Source organism: Tenebrio molitor, chromosome 1 (assembly GCF_963966145.1).
Source record: "Tenebrio molitor chromosome 1, icTenMoli1.1, whole genome shotgun sequence".
Classification (NCBI taxonomy): domain Eukaryota; kingdom Metazoa; phylum Arthropoda; class Insecta; order Coleoptera; family Tenebrionidae; genus Tenebrio; species Tenebrio molitor.
Genome location: NC_091046.1, coordinates 48138518 through 48157335, shown reverse-complemented (window position 1 = coordinate 48157335; position 18818 = coordinate 48138518). Strand labels below are relative to the sequence as shown.

Genomic DNA, 18818 nt, shown 5'->3' with positions numbered 1-18818 from the left:
ATAAATAAAATGTTTTCGAACATTTTCCATAATAATTTCCGAATGTCACAATTTTACGTTGAGTGCACAGTGCGGCAACGCCGCAATCATAATCACAATCACAGTGACAATTTTGACATTTATTTAGGTTATATCATTCCTAATTACATTTTTTCGAATTGGACTCGGTCGTGCATCAAGTCTGCGATTTCGTCCGATGGCAACCCACCAATGACTCCCCTTGCGTATAAAAACCGCCAACATAAACCCCGAAGAAGTAAACTTGGTGCCAGATGAAGGTTGCATATTGTCTTTGGAATCCACCCAAACCTCGCCTAAACCCCGCTTGCTTCTAGTCCCGTTGACGCAAATCAAGCTGGACTTGATGCGAACCGTCCCCAACGATCATGAACCAACAGCTGATGGAGCGCTTGTCCCCCCAACCCGGGGGCTGCCCGTTGGTTCATCTGGGGCACACTTCATCCGACGAGACGGCCCCGCCCACCGACCATTTCTACCCGTCAAACGACCACAATTGCAACTATCACCACCCCCAAAATGACAATTATGACCACCAACAGTACTACCAACCCCATCTGTACTTGCCGGAGGAGCAAAACAAGAAAAGCAACCCTCTCGATTTGTCGTCTTTGTCGCTAGGGAGCGGCTACTGGGGGTACGGCGACGCCCCCAAGCAGTACTACAGAGCCCCTTCAAACTATCTGCTCGACAATTTCACTAAATTGGGTAAGTCAAGTCCCAGTCTGGACCAGGGATATCACACGCTCGCGTTTGCCGCTCCCGAGGGTAACGTCTTCAAGGGCAAAAAGTACCACAACAAGAATAACTCATTTGATCGCTTGAGCGACGACCTGATCGTCAAGATTTTCTCGTTTTTGTCAAGCGTGGATCTGAGTGTTTGTGCGACAGTATGTCGCAGGTTCAACATTTTGGCATGGGCCCCCTCGTTGTGGCGAATCGTGAGGCTCGAAGGGGACCACGTCAGAGGAGACAGGGCCGTTCGGAGCATCTTGAGGCAGCTGTGCGGCCAAAACGACACTTGCCCTAACATCGAGCGCATCCACGTGACTTACGGGGCCCGATTGACCGACAAAAGTCTCCTGATGTTGGCCCGGAGATGCCCCGAACTGACCTACCTGCAACTGCAGGGCTGCACCGCCATCACCAACAACGCCCTGTTTGAGGTAGCCTCCCGCTGCAACAACCTGCAGCACTTGGATGTGACCGGCTGCGTGAAGATCTCCTGCATCAGCATAAACCCGGGGCCGGACCCTTCGCGCCGTCTCCAGCTGCAACACCTGGACCTGACCGACTGTTCAGCCCTGCAGGACAGCGGCCTGCGTGTCATTGTCCATAACTGCCCCCAGCTAACGCACCTCTACCTCCGGCGCTGCGTCCTAATCACCGACGCGGGGCTCAAGTTCGTGCCAAGCTTCTGCTCCGACTTGAAGGAGTTGAGCGTCAGCGACTGCGTCAACATCACGGACTTCGGCCTGTACGAGCTGGGTAAGCTGGGCCCAGTGCTGCGCTACCTGTCGGTGGCCAAGTGCCACCAAGTGAGCGACGCCGGCCTCAAGGTCATCGCCAGACGGTGCTACAAGCTGAGGTATCTGAACGCGCGAGGTTGCGAGGCGGTCTCCGACGACGCCATCATGTTCTTGGCGCGGTCCTGCACGCGCCTGTGCGCCCTCGACATAGGGAAGTGCGACGTCAGCGACGCCGGACTGAGGGCGCTGGCCGAGAGCTGCCCCAACCTGAAGAAACTGAGTCTGCGCAGCTGCGACCTGGTCACCGACAGGGGGGTCCAGTGCGTGGCCTACTACTGCAGAGGGTTGCAGCAGCTCAACATACAGGATTGCCAGATCTCGCTCGAGGGGTACAGGGCCGTCAAAAAGTACTGCAAGCGATGCGTCATCGAACACACCAATCCGGGATTCTTTTGATAAGCCATTAATAGCGTAGCACTTAGAGCACTATTTTTGTATTTTTATACTGAGAAATTGTTAACTATTTATTTTTGTATATTTGTATATGCTAAGAGTATTTTTATTAAATTTTTTACTCACAATTTGACAGGGCGTAGTTGGAGCAATCTCCGCGCGGCGCCGGGGCATAGAAAATAACAAAAAAAAAACACGCCATTTTATTGACTTAAAGCTAGACATATCTATATTATCGTTTGAATAAAAACTCAGGATCACATTATTATCATTAGGCAGGTAAGAGATCAAAATCATCACTGACGTGGACCATCGGGACATGATGTTCGTCTATCGAAGGCGTCGACTTTTTGTCGCACAGACTCATCTCCTTCATTTTCCACTCCCAGTCCATCTTTTGCACGGCGTGCAAAGACTCCGCTTCGTTGTGGTGTCTCAATAACATGTGCTCCTTAATTTTTTCCCATTTGTCGTCGACGTCTTGCAACCAGCTCAAGAAGAGTCGCCCTGCGGCACGACAAATTCAACACCGAAAAAACAACAAAATGCGTGACCTACCGTTGTACCTGGATCGCGCGTTTCTGTCTTTTTCCTCTTGTTCTGGCGTGATCAAATTGTAGACCTCTTCGTCTCTCAAAATGGTGCACACCGAAAAAGGAAGCGACTGGTTGGCCAGAGCTCGCGCGGCTCTTCCGTGAACCCGGAGGATCTCCTGCTCGACCGACAACACGAGTTTCTCTTTTTCGATGACATGCTGAAACCGCAATTTTACGCACCTCCCGACCGCTCTTCTCTTTTTCCTCACCTGCATCCTGAGCCTGTACCTTTCCTTCTCCTGTTCTGTGAACAGGTCCTTCATCTGGGCCGGCAAAGTCGGTGGATACGAAATATTCGGAGTCGTGGGGGCCGTGCTGGCCAGCACGTACGTACACCTGTTCATCAGATAGTCCTTGAAGCCTTGCGGCGGCTTCGGTTGTACCGGGAACAACCCCCTCCGGCGCTTGTCGATCTGAAACGGACCCTCGCGTCACGCTCTCCAACCTGAACGCCGCACCCTCACCTGTTTCCGTATGTTCAAAAACAATTGGTAACAGTTCGTTATCGGTTGGTCGTGGGGGTGTATCAGTGTCTCGGCGGGGGCCTCTTGCGGCTCCTGCATTGGCGTTGTCAGCTCTTTGTTCGGCTTCATCTTTCGCTTGCGCGGGTGCAACTCGACCGGAGCCGCCGCCGCCGCCGTCGTCGTAGTGGTGGTGGAGGCGGGCGTCGCCTCCGTTTCATTGTTGAGAACGGCCTGCAATCGATTTGTACTCACCCGGACGTCGAGACACGACTTGATCTCACCTGAGAGTCCGCAGTCTTCGACACAGTACTGACGGAGGTGCTGGTCGAGGAGGGGACTTCGTTCTGTGTGGAAGGCGTCGCCGGCGACGCTGACGGCGACGGCGAGTGCGATCTCTGCAGCTGGGGAGAGGAGTTATTGCTGCCGCGGTCCGTCCCTTGGGCCGGGCCCGACCTGTGCGAGCTCCTCAGCACTCTCTGGTGACTGGAACCTCTCTGAAACCGCGCGTTTGACAATCGTCAAGACTCGACAGTTGAACTGACCTGCTCGTCCGATTGGCCGCTCGGGTTTCCCTCTTTCTTCTCGTCGCTCTTGTTGGCCGCCATGTCAGGACTGACGTTGCCCCCCACCATGTCCTTGTCGTTGGAATCGCTGCTGCTGTTCGAGCTGGCGACAACGTAGGGCAACGGGTGCGCCCTCTGCGAGCTGTTCTTGCCGTTCCTGCTGTTGCCACTCTCCTGCTCTCCGCTCCCGCTCTGCGGGATCACGATCTTCAGCGGGGGCACCTTCAGGTCCGACTTGCCGTCCTCCACTTCTGCATCGCTGTTGCTGGCGGGTTTGGGGCTCGAACAGGGGCTCTTTTTCTCTCCGCTGGTCTTGTTGGCGCCGCCGAGGCCCTGCTTGCCCTGTGCCGCCACCCCCTGCTTGCCGCTTTGTCCCTTGTTCTGGCCGGCGTTCCTCTGGGTTGGCGTCTTTCCGTCCTTGCTCGTCTCTTCTTTGCGCTTTTTTCTCCTGGTCTCGTCGTCGTTGACACCGTCTTCGGCCTGGTCGGATATCTCCGAAAAGTTCCTCTTGGAGGTTTCCTCGACTTGGGTCGTGGGCACGTTGGGAGGGTCGTTCGGGTCGCTGCTCGCCTCCTGGGGGTCGTTCTTTTGCTCCGGCGTCTGCTCGTTTTCCTTTACGGACTTGAACTCGTACACGTCTTCGGCGGTGGACATCTTGGAGGTGTCCGTGGGTTCGTCTGTTGCGGGACACTTAGACTTACTGGGTTCGACTGTGACTTTTTTGTCATCCCTTACGCGCGGCTGTACTCGAGTCGATGCTGTTGATTCTGTGGAACAAAAGGAAGTCTTCAGGTTGTTATTCGCTTGGCGTGTCTGTCCGCGACTCCGCGCATAACATTTGACCGCGATCACTGCTCAGCCTTGGACGCCGTATCGCTTCATTGGCAAAGACGATAATTACACATACGCTACGTATGTACAGCTGTTGTTGATTGCCATTTTTATTGTTATTATCATTACCATTTCCAAAAGATAAGTGTAACTTTCATTTCTACAACTGTGACGAGAAGAAACTGTGTGCTTTCGATGATACACTTGACTCTTTAATGTCAAGAAATCCAACTCCAATCGAACGTGTATCGCAATCGTTAGCTCAATAATGCACACGCAAATTAGCGGAACTTCCGGCTAGGAAACGCGAGATAACTGTCAACAATTCGTCCGGAATGTATTTTGCTTCCGTTTGTGTTCTAGTTTGTGGTAAAATATAACCGGTGCTGATAAGGTTTTATCAGTCACACTTTTACAATTGTCCGATAGAAAGTATGAATTACCATTAAAAATATTTGCGAAAAGATAACACAGCTGAACACTGGAAAATTTTCCGCGGTCGAGTCTTTAAAAATATCTTTCGGGTGAAAAATTCGTCTTGACCTCTGCTTTCAACACCTCGACGGCAAACTTATAAAAGTAAAATAGAAAAGAACCGCTCTCGACACTAAACAAACACATACATATTTATGGATTTTTTCGACGCTATTTTTCTAGGTGTTTGAATTCTGAATGAAGACATATCGTTGGGCGTGACATTTCAGACAGTGAATCATTATTTGTCGGATGGATATCGATGAATTATTTCAACGTCGCTGCAAAGAAACAAGTAACTTAATTCAGTTAACTTCGAAACAGAATCGGTGTCATTTCCCACGAACTCGTAATTTTCAATTATTTGATCTTGAGGCTCAACTGTTTATTTCGATTTATATCACATGTTTTGTTTCGGAAATTAAACAAAAACATGTTAAGAAAAGTTAAAATCTCAATAAAAACCCACTTCCAGATATCCTTTCTGACCTTATCTATGAGTATGTGGAAAAAAACGCAATTATAGTGGTTTTCAATGACATCCGTCCTGTCAATATGACAGTATGTTGGCATCACTTACTGTTTCACAATCATTTACAGTCGTTTGAGTTGCGTAATGTAATTTTTTGTTCGACACTGTCAGAATTTGAGAATTTTCGCCTGTGTGAACGGATTTTGATAAATTTGACAACTTGTCAAAACGAAACGTCAAGCTAATTTTAAAGATTTTTAGCGATTTGGAGCCTTTAAGAAGCTCGTCGAACAAAAAAACGTTGTATTCAACTCGTTCTTGTGTAATTTGGGCTTTTTTGGCACTCGTGGACCTTTAAAACTCTCGTTTCACTCGAGTTTTAAACTGGTCCACTCATGCCAAAAAAAGCCAAAATTACACACGAACTCATTAAATAAATAACTATTATTACCACACTAGTTTCATTACGTAATGCATTTTTATTTAGAAGCAAACAGACAAAATTTAATGAAAGGCAACGTTACAAAAGAAAAGCTACTTATTATAAATACATATTAATCACACAATTCTTGCATTTTGTTCGACCAGTTGCCGACATCGGCTTTGTCTCGGTCTTCAGTCTCTGGGTTTAATACAAAATGACTCACTTCTACTCTTAATGATATCAACTACATACTATTCTCTTCTTTGTTGCTCCCACAACGGACCATTTTGTAATACACGTCATACTGGAAAAACGACACAAACTGCCTAAGGATCAAGACTTGTATCGGATCAATTCAGAATTAAAGCTCCTTGTTTTGAGGCTGTTTGTTTCATTAGTTTACCGCCCAATTGCAAATACTGCTAACAAAAGTTGTTTCAGTTCGCGTGTTAATTACACATCTATACATATCAAACGTCACTCTCTAAACACAAGGCAAGAATGTTTTTTTTCTCTACTTATATAAGATTTCTCTAATTTGGTGAAACTAAACGCGAATTCAAAAGGGTTGCTTCTTATTCGATCCCAAGATTTTCACGTTTGAAAATTTCTTTACACCAACTATGTACTTACCAAAACGAAAGCTTACTTAATTAAATGTAATTAATTACAGTAATTTAAAAAAAGTCAACTCGGCAATCCATTAAATGTAATGCTTTGGCTGCACGGTTTTAATCAACGAAATTGCACTTGATGAATTTAATTACATATTTAGAATAAGAATTTCTGCAGAAAAATACGATACATTTTTCCTTTCGTCGTTCGATAACCGTTCCGTTCAAATTTCAAATGTGAAGCTTCAAGGTCGTGCAATGGCCATTTGCCAAACAGGCACACATGGTAAAATCACAAATAAATGACTTGTTCCACTTACACGACAGGAAAAATGAGCGTAATTATCTAGCGCGAACCCCGTACAGTTGAATTAAACCTGATGCATTATTAATGATTTTAAGTGAAAAATGGGTCGAGTAATTTTTATTAACGCAATAATCCTACACTCGACGTGCGACTGGAAACGTTTCTATTTCTGAATTTAAAAAATAAGTACATAATTTTATTTGGGTACTGCTTTGCATAACAAACAAGGATAAACTGTTTTCTTGCGAAGGTACGACACGAAAATAACAATAATTGGTCAGTCCCTCGACCGACATTCGTCGACCCAATTCAGTAAAAATTCTGTTCCAAAAATATCCGTATCCGTTTAATTGATAATGCACTTGGTCAACTTTTATGATTAATTCCTTTGCAATTAGGACTGCGTTGTGCCGCCAACAACAATTGGAGATAAAATCGCGTCGCTCCACTCGAAATATGCCGTGTAAAAAACCTCATCGAACCGAAATGGAAAAAAAAAAAAACAATCACGGCTTTTGCCGCCGCCTCCCTACCGCCTCCCGTCGACATTGTCGTTCACGTGCGTCAATTTGCGCCGTTTGCGGATCCCGGCGCAACATCCGCAAATCCCACCGAGAGAGAAGAAAAAGCCATGTTTGGATGAGTCGCCGAAAAGGGCAACGTCCTGGCCCGTGCGTGCCTCGGCACGCACCCACCGCGGTGGGCGGCGACAAGATGGTCGCTGGCGGCGGCACGAGAAAGGGGCACCGCCGGGGGCGGTCGGACGGCAAACATACCTTTGTGGGTCTGCGATGCACGACGCATCTCAGGTCGGTGGCGGCCGGTTCGGACGGGGGCTATGTGCTGCACTTGCTCGTACGACCACTGTTATCGTCGGGGGCGACGGAAGAGAGAGAAATCCGATGAAACGGCCGCCGTGACCCAGCCCGATGCGATTCTCCTAGTCGGCCGTGTAATCAAATACCCAACTCGACTAGTCGGCGCTGCTCGTCTAGATCTACCGCGCCGACCAACGTGTACGCACGAGCGGGACCGGCCGGCGGCGGGATGGGCGTTGGTCCGGCACGGCACTACGGCAGTCGACGAAGAAAATGGCAGATCGGGGGACGGTTACCGACAGGAAGCGCTACATAGGTATTTTAGATTAATTCTTTGTCTTCCTGTCGATGTGTGATGGCCCTTCCGCAATTTTTTGATGAACATGACGTTTGTGTTCAGGTGTGGTAACGACACAAAGTGCCGCATGCAAAAACATGGTGGCAAACATTCTTAACTCTAAAGAAAAATCAATCTTCACAAAATTATCAACCCACAACGATCTCGAGAATGATCGAGATCAGATTTTGTTGAAAAATATATTTTTTTGCATATCGTAATGAAAGTGGCATTTTTTTACACGCAAAATCGTAGTGAAAGTAGCACTTTTTTACATTTTATATGATATACAAGGGTACAAGCGTGTGCCCAAATTTTACCTACGAGGTTGTGGGACAACGTAGAAGATTTGTAGCTCAAAAAATAAATGTCATTTTAATTTTTGACATAGAATTTTTTAAATATTTTTTCCGAGTTCTACATAAAGCCAGTAGCTTGTGGTTAAAATTTGTCCACGCATTTCAATAACACCCTGTATTAGGTATGTTTTTAAATTTCGTAAACATAACGTTTCTTGTATGATAAGTTGAAATTCTGGAAATTTAAACATCTTAAGCGCAAATAATGTAGCCAATAATAAAACTAATAATTTTTACACAAATATTAAGCTATTTGATAAGATTAGGTTAGTCAATATCGATTTGTTAATTTGCACAGAAATAAAATACAGGGTTATTTTTTATAAATGATTGTCCCATCGCAGTTGGCGTTGCTGACGTAGTTGAATGTGCCGCAAGCCTCATAACATGAGGCGATAGGTGGCGATACTGACGGTAGTGGAAATCTGTTCTAACGTTGTGAGCCTGGCAGCACATCCAAAATTTGTGAGTTTTCAACGTCAACTGCGATGGGTCAATGATTTATAATAATCCTGTATAATATTGTCAAAAATAAATTACTCCCTATGATTTAGGGATATTCGTTACTAGGTTGCCATAAATTTGGTTAGGTTGGAGGCTATGTGGTTTCTGGTGACAAACAAAAGATATCGTAACCGTAAGGCAGCGAATTCCTTGTAACAGTTGCATATGGCTCTATTTCTCGCTCAGTGATGGATGTTTTTTCGTTTCACAATCAATTTTAGTTTCTGGCGGGATATTTAGTTGGACTTAATCTCTCAATTCATAGTAACCAACCTTAACCATTCAAAATTACTTTTAAAAATTCTAGTTACACACAACATGAAAAGCGTTATTTCCCTAAAAGTTCGAATTCTAGAGAGTATGTAATTTATTTTTGACACGAGAGTACATATTAAGTACCGTCAGATCATTTAAATTTATAATTAGGGGAGGCTATGACTTTAACATGATATTGGCAACACTGCTGACACCTTGATTTGAATTGTCAATTTGACGCTTTAAAATTCAATACAAAATATGAAACGGCAAATTAACAGTTGTATCCAAGCCAGGTGTTTAATACAACTGTTAACTGTGTGTTAACTCGCAGTTTCATATTCTGTATTAAATTTTGAAGCGCCACTTTTACAAACCAAATCAAGATATCAATGGTGTTGCCTGCCAATCTAATTTTAAAGTCATAGCCAACTTTAATTATAAATTTAAATGACCCCACGGTATAATAATAATCTGTATCGCTATCTACCCATCATAAAATACAGAAATTTATATCTATTCTAAATTTATGAAACTTATTACGTCTTTGGAAAGTAAACTAAAATTTGTTTTTCGGTTATGCGAATATACGGGGTGATCAACACTGTCTGTTGGGAATGCGACAGTTGAAAAATAGTGGTGTTTTTTTGTCTCGTAATTGGCACTAACCGGATGTTTTAACTTGACACATTTAAAAAATTGAGGTTACTGTACTGGTAGAATTTGTACTTCCAACCGTTATTGACATCATAAATTCCGGTACAAAAATAAGTATCGTGTTCTAGTGTAAAAAGCTATTACAAAAATGAACCTTTGATGGTAAATTTCAAATTTGCTTGTCAACACTGTCAAACCTGATAAACAAAAATGCGTGTAGATTACAGTGGTACCAACATCATTTCAAATTTTCATTGTTACCAACAGATTCAGTCATTTTTGATCACACTGTAAATTATGCGCGTGCGGTGTTGCCGATGCGTTTCATACGAAACTTGAACCAGTTGATTAAAAAAGTTACAAAGTCTATAAATACTACTACACTCAATAATACGTTAATAGTTTTAGTTTTGAAATTTGTTGGCTTACGAGCAGTGCGACGTCACTTCTCAGGCGTGACAATAATTGAACTATGAAACCTTCAAAATTGTCCACAACTTTAACGACACGGTACGACTTAAATTCCTATTTCGCCCAGATTTGCCCGGAAGGTAAAAAAAAAATCACAAAAACTAGAATCTACTGAATGTAAAAAAAATTTTATCTACAACTGACACAGTGGATGTGAGTTCTTCATCGTTTACACTACCATCAATAAAAATCTGCACCGTACGAAACAAAGCTAACTTACTTGACCTTGACATTTAATAAACACTTCCAATTGTCGAACTCCGTTAATTATGGATGTCTTTTGTAAAAAATCAACGAGGATGCGTATTTTTTTCGATAATTCTCACATTTTTTCACACATTTGCCGCTACTCGATTCTGCTTATGGCTTCACATGATTTGACATAAGATAAATGTCATTTAACATCTGTCATTCTGTGGTCACAGGATGGTCACAGTTACCTATGATAGGGCATTCACTCACGCGATCTTGACGGCTTATTGTTTTTTTTTTTTTAAATTTCGTGAAATGATCGCAACTTACCGGGCAAAGGCAAATTGGGGTTCAACAAGTGGGGGGTTATAGACGCCGCCGCAACGTCTAAAGGCGTCTTCCCCTTTGAATTCTTGGCGTGAATATCCGCCCCCCGTTCGACCAAAAGCTTGGCCAGCTTAAGGTGGCCGTTCATAGCCGCATCGTGCAGCGGCGTATCGTTCTCGTGCCCTTTGGCGTTCACGCTCGCCCCAGCCTGGACCAGTCTAAAGGCCACTTCATACCAGCCATGATTGCAGGCCTCGTGCAGCGGTGTCCAACCTGCGACCGCCAAAACACACTCATAAATTCACCAGATCGAGACAGGCCCGCTGTATACGTGTAACGTCAGACGCGTCTCGTAATTTTGTTAGATACGATAAATTACCAGCAAAATCAGTAGCGTTAGGATCAGCCCGATGTGCCAATAATTTACAAACTTGTTCAACATCGCCTTTAATTGCAGCTAAATGCAATGGTGTTTCACCTCTTTCGTTTCGGTCTCTTGAACGCGACGAATTGGAACCGCTGGGGCTTCGTGAGCCAACATCGTTCGAAGAGGATGTCATTTGCATCAAGAGCGCCATTTGTTGGCGCTCTGACATCGGCGTCACTGGTGGAGCTCGATTACCTCCACCAGAACCTTTAGGTCGAACTGACGAAGGCATTTTGTGGTGTTAAACCTGAAAAGACACGAAACATTTCAGACATAACCTCAAAATGCGTCGCCGATTCGGCGACGAAAAGGCGACACATGGGCGCCGTTTTCGCGCCGACGCCTTTGCAAAACGGCCAATTGTGGGGCGTTACCTTAGAGGACGAATTTTTGATATGGTTCGTTTGCGTTTTTATATTCAAAAGTATTTACATCCACAGTTTACATCACAATTTTCGTGCAAACTGTATAACCGACATCACGTACACCAGATAGGCGGCGCTAATTTCAAAGAAATCACAAACAAACACCCTTTTTTTTACTACAAATCGACACACAATTGAAATAAAAGCGAAATTTACCCTATAAACATAATTATTCGTCGATAAAATACCAATAACGATTGAAATTTTGTAAAACAATTATTGTGTTGCAATTTCAGTTTTGAGGTTATCCGTAACAGTACTCAACAAATGTCAACAAAAGTTGTTATCAAAATTAATTATTGATCTGCGATTGTAATAAGGCAAAAAGGAAACTCTATTTGTGTGAGAATAAAAGTAATGATGCCTCAAGAAACATCAGACGGTCCGTTAATTGAGAAGAGGACCCTACACGCTGGCACGAAAGCAGTAGACTTCAAAGATGGAACAAAGGTACTTTTGGCTTGTTTCATTCAACAAAGTCAGACTTACGCTATTTGACATTATCCCAGGTCCATTTTCACTTCCAAACTCGGCTCTGCAACAAAGAGAAAACACTTCTGGATGACTCCAGAAGAATGGGCATTGGAAAACCTCTGGAGTTGGTTTTGGGCAAAAAATTTAAACTAGAAGTCTGGGAAGTTATTGTACAAAAAATGGCTTTAAATGAAGTGGCTGTTTTTACTGTGAACAAAGATGTAAGTCATCTGTCTGCTTATTAAAAATTATTAATCTCTTATTTTTGTTTTTTTAGCTAGTTTTGCAATACCCTTTTGTGTCAAAAACTCTACGAGACGTGAATGTGCCACGTGAAGAACGTAGAAGCCACTGTTGTGCCATGACCATCCAAACTGAGGGTGTAGGGTACAATGATTTAAATGATATCTTAAAAGATCCCTCAGACTTGGAATTTACCATTGGTAAGTTTGTCACAATTTATAATTTTGTCATTTTTTTTTTTTTTGTTAGAACTGTTAAAAGTTGAACAACCTGAAGACTATGAAAAAGAGTCTTGGCAGATGAATGAAGATGAAAAATTGAAGTTGGTACCACAATTGAAAGAGTTGGGAAATGAAGAATTCAAAAAAAGGAATTATCAAACTGCATCTGATCACTATGCCAAAGCTATTGGAATAATTGAACAATTGATGATCAAGTAATTTGCAGTAATTTATCATTCACAAGTTAATGTTCTGGTTGTTGCAGAGAGAAACCGCATGAGACAGAATGGGATGAATTGGATAAAATGAAAGTCCCGCTTTTGCTCAACTTCGCGCAATGTAAACTAAGTTTGGGCGATTTCTATCCAGTCATTGAACACTGCACAACAGTGATCAAGACTGATCCAGGTACAAAAATTCACACTGGAAGGTTTTTCAATAACTTATGACATTTCAGACAGCGTCAAAGCGTATTTCAGAAGAGCCAAGGCACACGTGGGGGCTTGGAACACGAAAGAAGCTTTTGAAGATTTCAGAAAAGTCATAGAACTGGACCCTTCTTTAACGACGGCGGTAACAAAGGAAATGGCGGCTTTAGAGGAATTGATCAAGAAGAAAGACTCGGAAGATAAACAGAAATTGAAAAATTTATTCAACTGATATTTTTTACACGTACAAACCATTGAATGTGATAAATACTAAATTAATTTTACTTGTAACTGTAATCTGTAAATAAAAAAATAAATAAAAGCGACATCTACTGTGTACTACATAAACTAAAACGACGGAAGATGACCTTAAATAATACTTCATATCACATTGAATTACGAATATGGATACGTGATTTGGCACAACACTAATGGAATATGTTTCGAAATACTGTTTCCGTACGGATCTAAAGGAGAATGATGGAGTGGTCCCGCTCCAGCCGCCGCTTAGCCTTCAGAGGAACGTTGCTCATGGGGTCTGCCGGCGTCGGCAGCCCCGCATTGGGGTTGGCCGCTTGGTGGTAAAACACCTCGCTCTTGCCGCACTGATAGCCGTAAATCACGCCGTCACAACATCTGTAACAGACAATAAAAAGTTCCTTGAAGCAACCACAACGCCAACTACCGAATCTCTGGATTGAGTAACTGTCGATGGTAAAATCGGACGCCTCCTGCACCTTCATCTGTACGATCGCCGTGTACCTTTGAAAGAGCAAAACGATTAAGATGGCGCACGTGACAGACAATATCGCCGAGAACGCGAATGCCAACAACAACTCGAGCGGGTTGTGTGGGCCGATGTCCACGTAGAAGATGACGATGCTCAGGGCGCTGTTCACCACGGTCGAGTAAATGGTGACGACGAGGAAGGGACCCAGCAACTCGCGAGTTTCGAACACCACCCCGAACACGTACGGCAGGAACGGCATTAGGAAGATGATCTGATAGCCCCAGTTGATTTGGTCGATTCGCGTCAGCTTCTTCTGCAGCATCAGCGTCGTGATTATCACGTTGCCGATCGTACACAGGATGAAGATCGTGCTCGTAACGAGGTTCAGGATTTTCAGCACCTTCAGAGAACACATCGCGACAAGTGACAAGTGTGACAAGCGCCGACTTGGTTCGAAGCTTCCAAAAATACTTTGAGCACACTGAGGCACTGCCCTCAGTACTCACTCGGGGCGGTGGCATTCAGGCAACAGCGCCGAATGTTCCGTTCAAAATTAGCCCGAATCGTTGTAATATTTCACATCATTTAGAATTTTCTGTAAGAGTGTTAATTAACGGTCACAATCTTTCAGATTTTCTTTTATACGCTTCTTTGGACATTTCAGATAGAAGTCGATTTGACCCTACACTATTTTCCTTACAGTTGATTTATAATAATGGATGTACTGTTAACTTGTGCTAGATCCGTAAGATTTCAGATGTGAGAATTGTTCATGTTCGTTTATGCAGCGGCGTATCAGATGTTATTTTATGCCTATGCAAGTAAAGTTCATCAAGATTTAAGACGTGCAGCCTACAGCTTATTCCTAACCAATACGAGTCACTACGGGCGCACCAAGTTTGGCAATAGAAAAATACTAACAATATTTTTGTGTAAATAATTGTTATTATTGTTTGACGGCTTTGTGATGCACTAATAATTGGTGGAAATAATGTAATAGTAATTTACGTTATAAGTCCGGTAGGTTACAAGTACTACCGGATGTATATCGTAACGTATTTTATTTCATACTGGAAGTCTCTTGTGCATCATTATTTTATTTCAAAAATTAAAAAATCACATAATATTGTGAAAATAGCATCACCTTTTTTCCTGTGGCAACGGCCGTTGGTATTGTTTTTTTAGATCGAATATTTTTTTGACTTTTTCACTTTTCAATGTCAGATTTGATGTATAAAAGGAAAACAGTCCGGTAGGTGTTGCTAAGTGACACTTTCCGGCTCTGATACTGTTATAACACACCTACCGGACTCAAATTGATGATGCAATCGAGCATCTACCGGACAGTATGAAATAATAGCTATTTACGTTACAAGACCGGTAGTAACGTTTTTATGGATGAGCTAGTGAATTACAGGTCGAGCCCGATAGGGCGAGACTTGTAAACTAGCGAGGCCATAATGCGTCTACCGGTCGTGTGACGTACACGATTTTTTAGTATACTGAGACATTTATTTAAAAGAAAATAAATTTAAATAAAAAAAATTGGCTTTGAAAAAGATTGCTATGCCTTGTTACTATGATAACAAACGATTCATCAAAATTCAGTCTGTCAAAGTTTTTCATGTGATTTCTTTCATTTGCGCTAACTTCCTTTAATAAAATAAATTCTCACAACCGAACCGAAGCAGAAGTCAAGTTTTCTTCCCAGACCACCTTTTGGAGAAGGTAGATAGTGCGCGATCAAACTTATTGCTCCAAAAATCATCGGGAAGATATTTCACAGAGTACAAGTTGTTCTACAATTGGAGAATACGAAATAAAGTTGTTTGGATTGATCAAAGGGTAATGCTTGGCTTTAGAAAACCATCTCAATGATGTAAGTAATTGTACATTTAATTTTTATATAAATAAAAACCAATAAATCTGACAAATTATTTGACATTTGCTACCGGCCGCGGTGGAAAGTAAAACGGACTAGACCATAAACATGTGTCTACCGGACTCGTCGTCAAGCAGGTAGACACCTACTACCAGCACAGTATACTAAAAATAATTTTTCAATTTCTGGGTCCATTTGAGGTTATACGTAAAAATGATCAACCACGGCCTCCTAGATACGTAGGAGACTGAGTCTCTTATGTATCTAGGAGGCCGTGTGATCAACAAATCAAAAATTAATGTCAAATATCAGTTGTCCAGAAAATGCAAAATTAATTTTCACTTATAAACTGGAGCTATTACATCTTACATCCTACGGTATAAGCTTACAGATAGCATCCCATCATCCCAAGTTGACATCCATTATCAAAAAAAGCCCTTACATTCTCTCTCAATTTCTCCAAGTGTAAACCTACCTCATCAGTATCTCAACCAAATTGGAACTTTCTTGAAAGTCCCTGTGGAAATAAGTGAGGGCGCCTAGGTCGGCGCTGCCCCAGGGCCCCCCTCTGTGTATGGTGTCCCAATCCGAATCCAAGTACAAGTAGCTGTAGGGCTCGCTGTCGCTCTGGGCGCCCCCCACCGGATATGTCTCCAAACAGTGATGCAATTGCTTCTCCAGCTTGCCCAAATTCTCGGTGCAAATTTCCCACTACAACCCCAATCAGAAAACAATCAGGAATTCGTCCTTGCCACAAACTCGTACCAGTTTCGTGAGGAGCTCGAAAGAAGCACACGCCTCATCCTGCAACAGGAGCGTCACCACCATATCCTGCTGCCCGCAAACAAACAGAACACATCTGCGCAACGCGCTGTCGTTGCCCTCTTGGACAAACCTGTTCTTGGGCCTCTTGAACACGAACGGGAAACTCGGCTGCTGCGTGGGAGTGAATATCGGCGTCTGGTCTCTGCTGCAGAAGCCGCTGGAGCGCTCGTCAAAAGTGAACGAGCTGAGCTTGGACATGAGCGGGGTGAGGAGCACCCCGGACGAGTGTCGACGGACCGGGGAGGTCGGCGCTTCGGCCCCGTCCATGCTGAGGGACTTGAGGGGCAGTGTCAAAGACTTCCGGTGTTCTCTTGTCGGTCGCGGTCTCGGCAGAGCTGAGATTTCGATGTTTTCGACGGCATTGTCGGGGACCTTCTTTACTGCGGCGATGCTCTTGACGAAGTCACTGAGCGTCGAGTCGAAGTCGTCGAAGGACGCCTTCGCGGGCTTCTCGTCTTTGATTTCGGTGGTGATCAGCTCCATTTGGTTGGTCAAGTAGTCTTGGTAGAACGGGTGGGACACTACGGTGCCGTCCGCCCGAAAAATGGGGTAGTTGGGGTCGGAGATCGTTCGGAACACTCTAATTTCGTTTGGGGTGGTCTCGTTGCACATGTTGTACTCATGTTGTAACTCCGAGTTGTAGTATTTCATCGTCACACCTCTGCTGACGCTCTTCATTTTTTCTCTTACGTCAAAAACACTAGAGAATCTTTTGGAGTCGTACAGATTACTTGTCACTTTCAAATACGGCACCCTGGCCAGGACGCTATCGAAATCGTACGGATGGTTCACCGTTTCGCTCGACTTCTCTTCGTCATCCTCCACTTTCGGATTCTCGTTCGCATTTATGCAAATCGACAGCGGTTTCGAATGAATCACTTTGCTCAAGTCGGTCATCGGCGTCGAGCAGACGCTCGTCTGTCCGTAAAACTGGGTGCTGGACACTGGTTTCTTCTCCACGTCCGTCGTCTTGCTCTTCAGGTTGAGAAATTTCGGTCTATTCTGCGAAGCGCTAGTCTTTTCAGTCTTGATTATCAGCTGGTGCTCGCTGTCCTCTTCCGGCACGGCGGTGAAGATGATCGACTGGTCCCTTTTCATAGCGGATATCACCGGCTCTTTGGAGCTCATCGGCTTGCTTTGCAACTGACAATCAAACATCTTAAACTGACACAATCCCGTCACTAAACAAACCTTTTTTATGCTCTTGCTGCTGAGGTACTGAAACATGTTTCTGCTCCTGGTGGCTTCGTCGTGCAGCTTGAAATATTCTTTACTGGAGATGTACACCTGCAGCAGCTGGACCCCTAGGGGTAGGTCAAAGTTCACGGTGGGCACCTCGGCCGGACATTTGATGCGATAGGGGTCGGTCAAGACGATCCGTTTGGTCACGTCAGAGCTGAGCTGCGTTGCCACGACTCTACAAACAAAAAGTTGAGACGAGGACGCGTCCAGAGCGGTTTCATACTTGTTGTGGTAGAGCAAGGTCCCCCCCATCACATAGTTGAGCTCTTGACAACACTGCAATATCTGTATGGCCTCCAGAAATACGTTACTAGCGCTCTGGGGACAACAAGACGTAAATGTGTTTGGTGTGGGAGTTACGACTGTACCTTGGGTAACTTGAGTGAAGGGCTGTACGAAAAAATATTTCCGCCTAAAAACAAATATTTCAAGTAGGTCTCGAACAACTGGTACAGTTTCGCTGACAACTTCGTGCTGTTGTCGTACGTCCTGGACATTTTTTCAATGTCTTGATGGAAAAAACTTATGAGAGATGACATTGTGACTGCACGGTGTTCCAACAGCCAATCCGCGATGTTGCGGTCAGTTCCTACAGCCTTAACGCGCTACAAATTAGGTCAAATTGACATTATTACCGTACACTGACCATCAAGTACCGTCCGTATTCTTTTACGAAAAATTTGCCGCTCTGAAGGGAGACTATCCTGGGAGCTGAGAAAATGCTTTTGACACAATGCACAGTTCCCATTAGCTGGCCGCACAACGCCGTTTTTTGTTGGTCGGACACCCACGTAGGGTGAAAGTATAAAATCGCGGTCGCCGGGTCGTCTTCCTCTTTTTGCAACAATTGGGAGTCATACACCAGAATTATCATCATCTCTCTGAGAAGAACTTGGCGGTTTGATCGATCAAAATTCAAAAACTACTTACTTTGCCATCGTGGAAGGGTATTTTTTCACGCAACACTCAGAAAAACTATTATAATGATGTTTTTAAATAATGACCTAACCTCACTTTCGGAAAATAAACAAACCCTCACTGTTGAAATTAACTAACTGATGAAACGTTTAACGGAATTTTATTAAATTGGTTCCGCATTTTCATTTTTTATCGGGGAATTTATTAAAAGACACAATTTGTAAATCATAACAAAAGCACTATTACGTACGCCACTGCACTGGATCATAGAATAAATTGAGAATTTGCAAAATTGGCACCGGTGTCTGCACCCTGCAGTCCTGCACACTGTTGCCATCTGCGATTTCAGCTTCACCTGAGAATTAAATTCTTAAAATCACTTGTTTTTTCTTTATTAT

General features: G+C 43.9%; 4 protein-coding genes across 10 annotated transcripts; 2 read left to right on the top strand and 2 right to left on the bottom strand.

The window, feature by feature from the left end:
* The first annotated feature begins 55 nt into the window (after nucleotides 1–55).
* LOC138141194 (F-box/LRR-repeat protein 7-like) lies at nucleotides 56–2068 on the top strand. Its single transcript, XM_069061894.1, has 2 exons — nucleotides 56–278; nucleotides 336–2068. Exon 2 carries the CDS (start codon nucleotides 387–389, stop codon nucleotides 1941–1943), a length of 1557 nt encoding a protein of 518 aa, XP_068917995.1. The 5' UTR covers nucleotides 56–278; nucleotides 336–386; the 3' UTR covers nucleotides 1944–2068.
* A 58-nt stretch (nucleotides 2069–2126) lies between these two features.
* LOC138141183 (ankyrin repeat domain-containing protein 11) lies at nucleotides 2127–11546 on the bottom strand. Of its 6 annotated transcripts, none has more exons than XM_069061865.1 (9): nucleotides 11407–11546; nucleotides 10985–11279; nucleotides 10609–10878; nucleotides 3543–4330; nucleotides 3282–3494; nucleotides 3001–3231; nucleotides 2746–2949; nucleotides 2499–2694; nucleotides 2127–2447 (listed from the first exon to the last, which is right to left on the bottom strand). In XM_069061865.1, the coding sequence occupies exons 2-9, from the start codon at nucleotides 11262–11264 to the stop codon at nucleotides 2212–2214; spliced, it is 2418 nt and encodes an 805-aa protein (XP_068917966.1). In that variant the 5' UTR covers nucleotides 11265–11279; nucleotides 11407–11546; the 3' UTR covers nucleotides 2127–2211. The 6 variants fall into 6 exon arrangements, with proteins under 6 accessions (XP_068917966.1, XP_068917967.1, XP_068917968.1 ...); XM_069061866.1 differs by having other exon boundaries at nucleotides 11084–11279; XM_069061867.1 differs by lacking the exon at nucleotides 10609–10878.
* On the top strand, nucleotides 7688–13149 carry LOC138141201 (AH receptor-interacting protein). Of its 2 annotated transcripts, none has more exons than XM_069061905.1 (7): nucleotides 7688–7819; nucleotides 11694–11907; nucleotides 11967–12152; nucleotides 12209–12374; nucleotides 12424–12610; nucleotides 12661–12803; nucleotides 12853–13149. In XM_069061905.1, the coding sequence occupies exons 2-7, from the start codon at nucleotides 11815–11817 to the stop codon at nucleotides 13053–13055; spliced, it is 978 nt and encodes a 325-aa protein (XP_068918006.1). In that variant the 5' UTR covers nucleotides 7688–7819; nucleotides 11694–11814; the 3' UTR covers nucleotides 13056–13149. The 2 variants fall into 2 exon arrangements, with proteins under 2 accessions (XP_068918006.1, XP_068918007.1); XM_069061906.1 differs by lacking the exon at nucleotides 7688–7819 and adding an exon at nucleotides 11415–11430.
* HPS4 (Hermansky-Pudlak syndrome 4 protein) lies at nucleotides 13025–18781 on the bottom strand. Its single transcript, XM_069061871.1, has 8 exons — nucleotides 18433–18781; nucleotides 18149–18383; nucleotides 17871–18098; nucleotides 17726–17820; nucleotides 17452–17677; nucleotides 16201–17403; nucleotides 15911–16146; nucleotides 13025–13459 (listed from the first exon to the last, which is right to left on the bottom strand). Exons 1-8 carry the CDS (start codon nucleotides 18438–18440, stop codon nucleotides 13291–13293), a joined length of 2400 nt encoding a protein of 799 aa, XP_068917972.1. The 5' UTR covers nucleotides 18441–18781; the 3' UTR covers nucleotides 13025–13290.
* Between the last annotated feature and the right edge of the window lie 37 nt (nucleotides 18782–18818).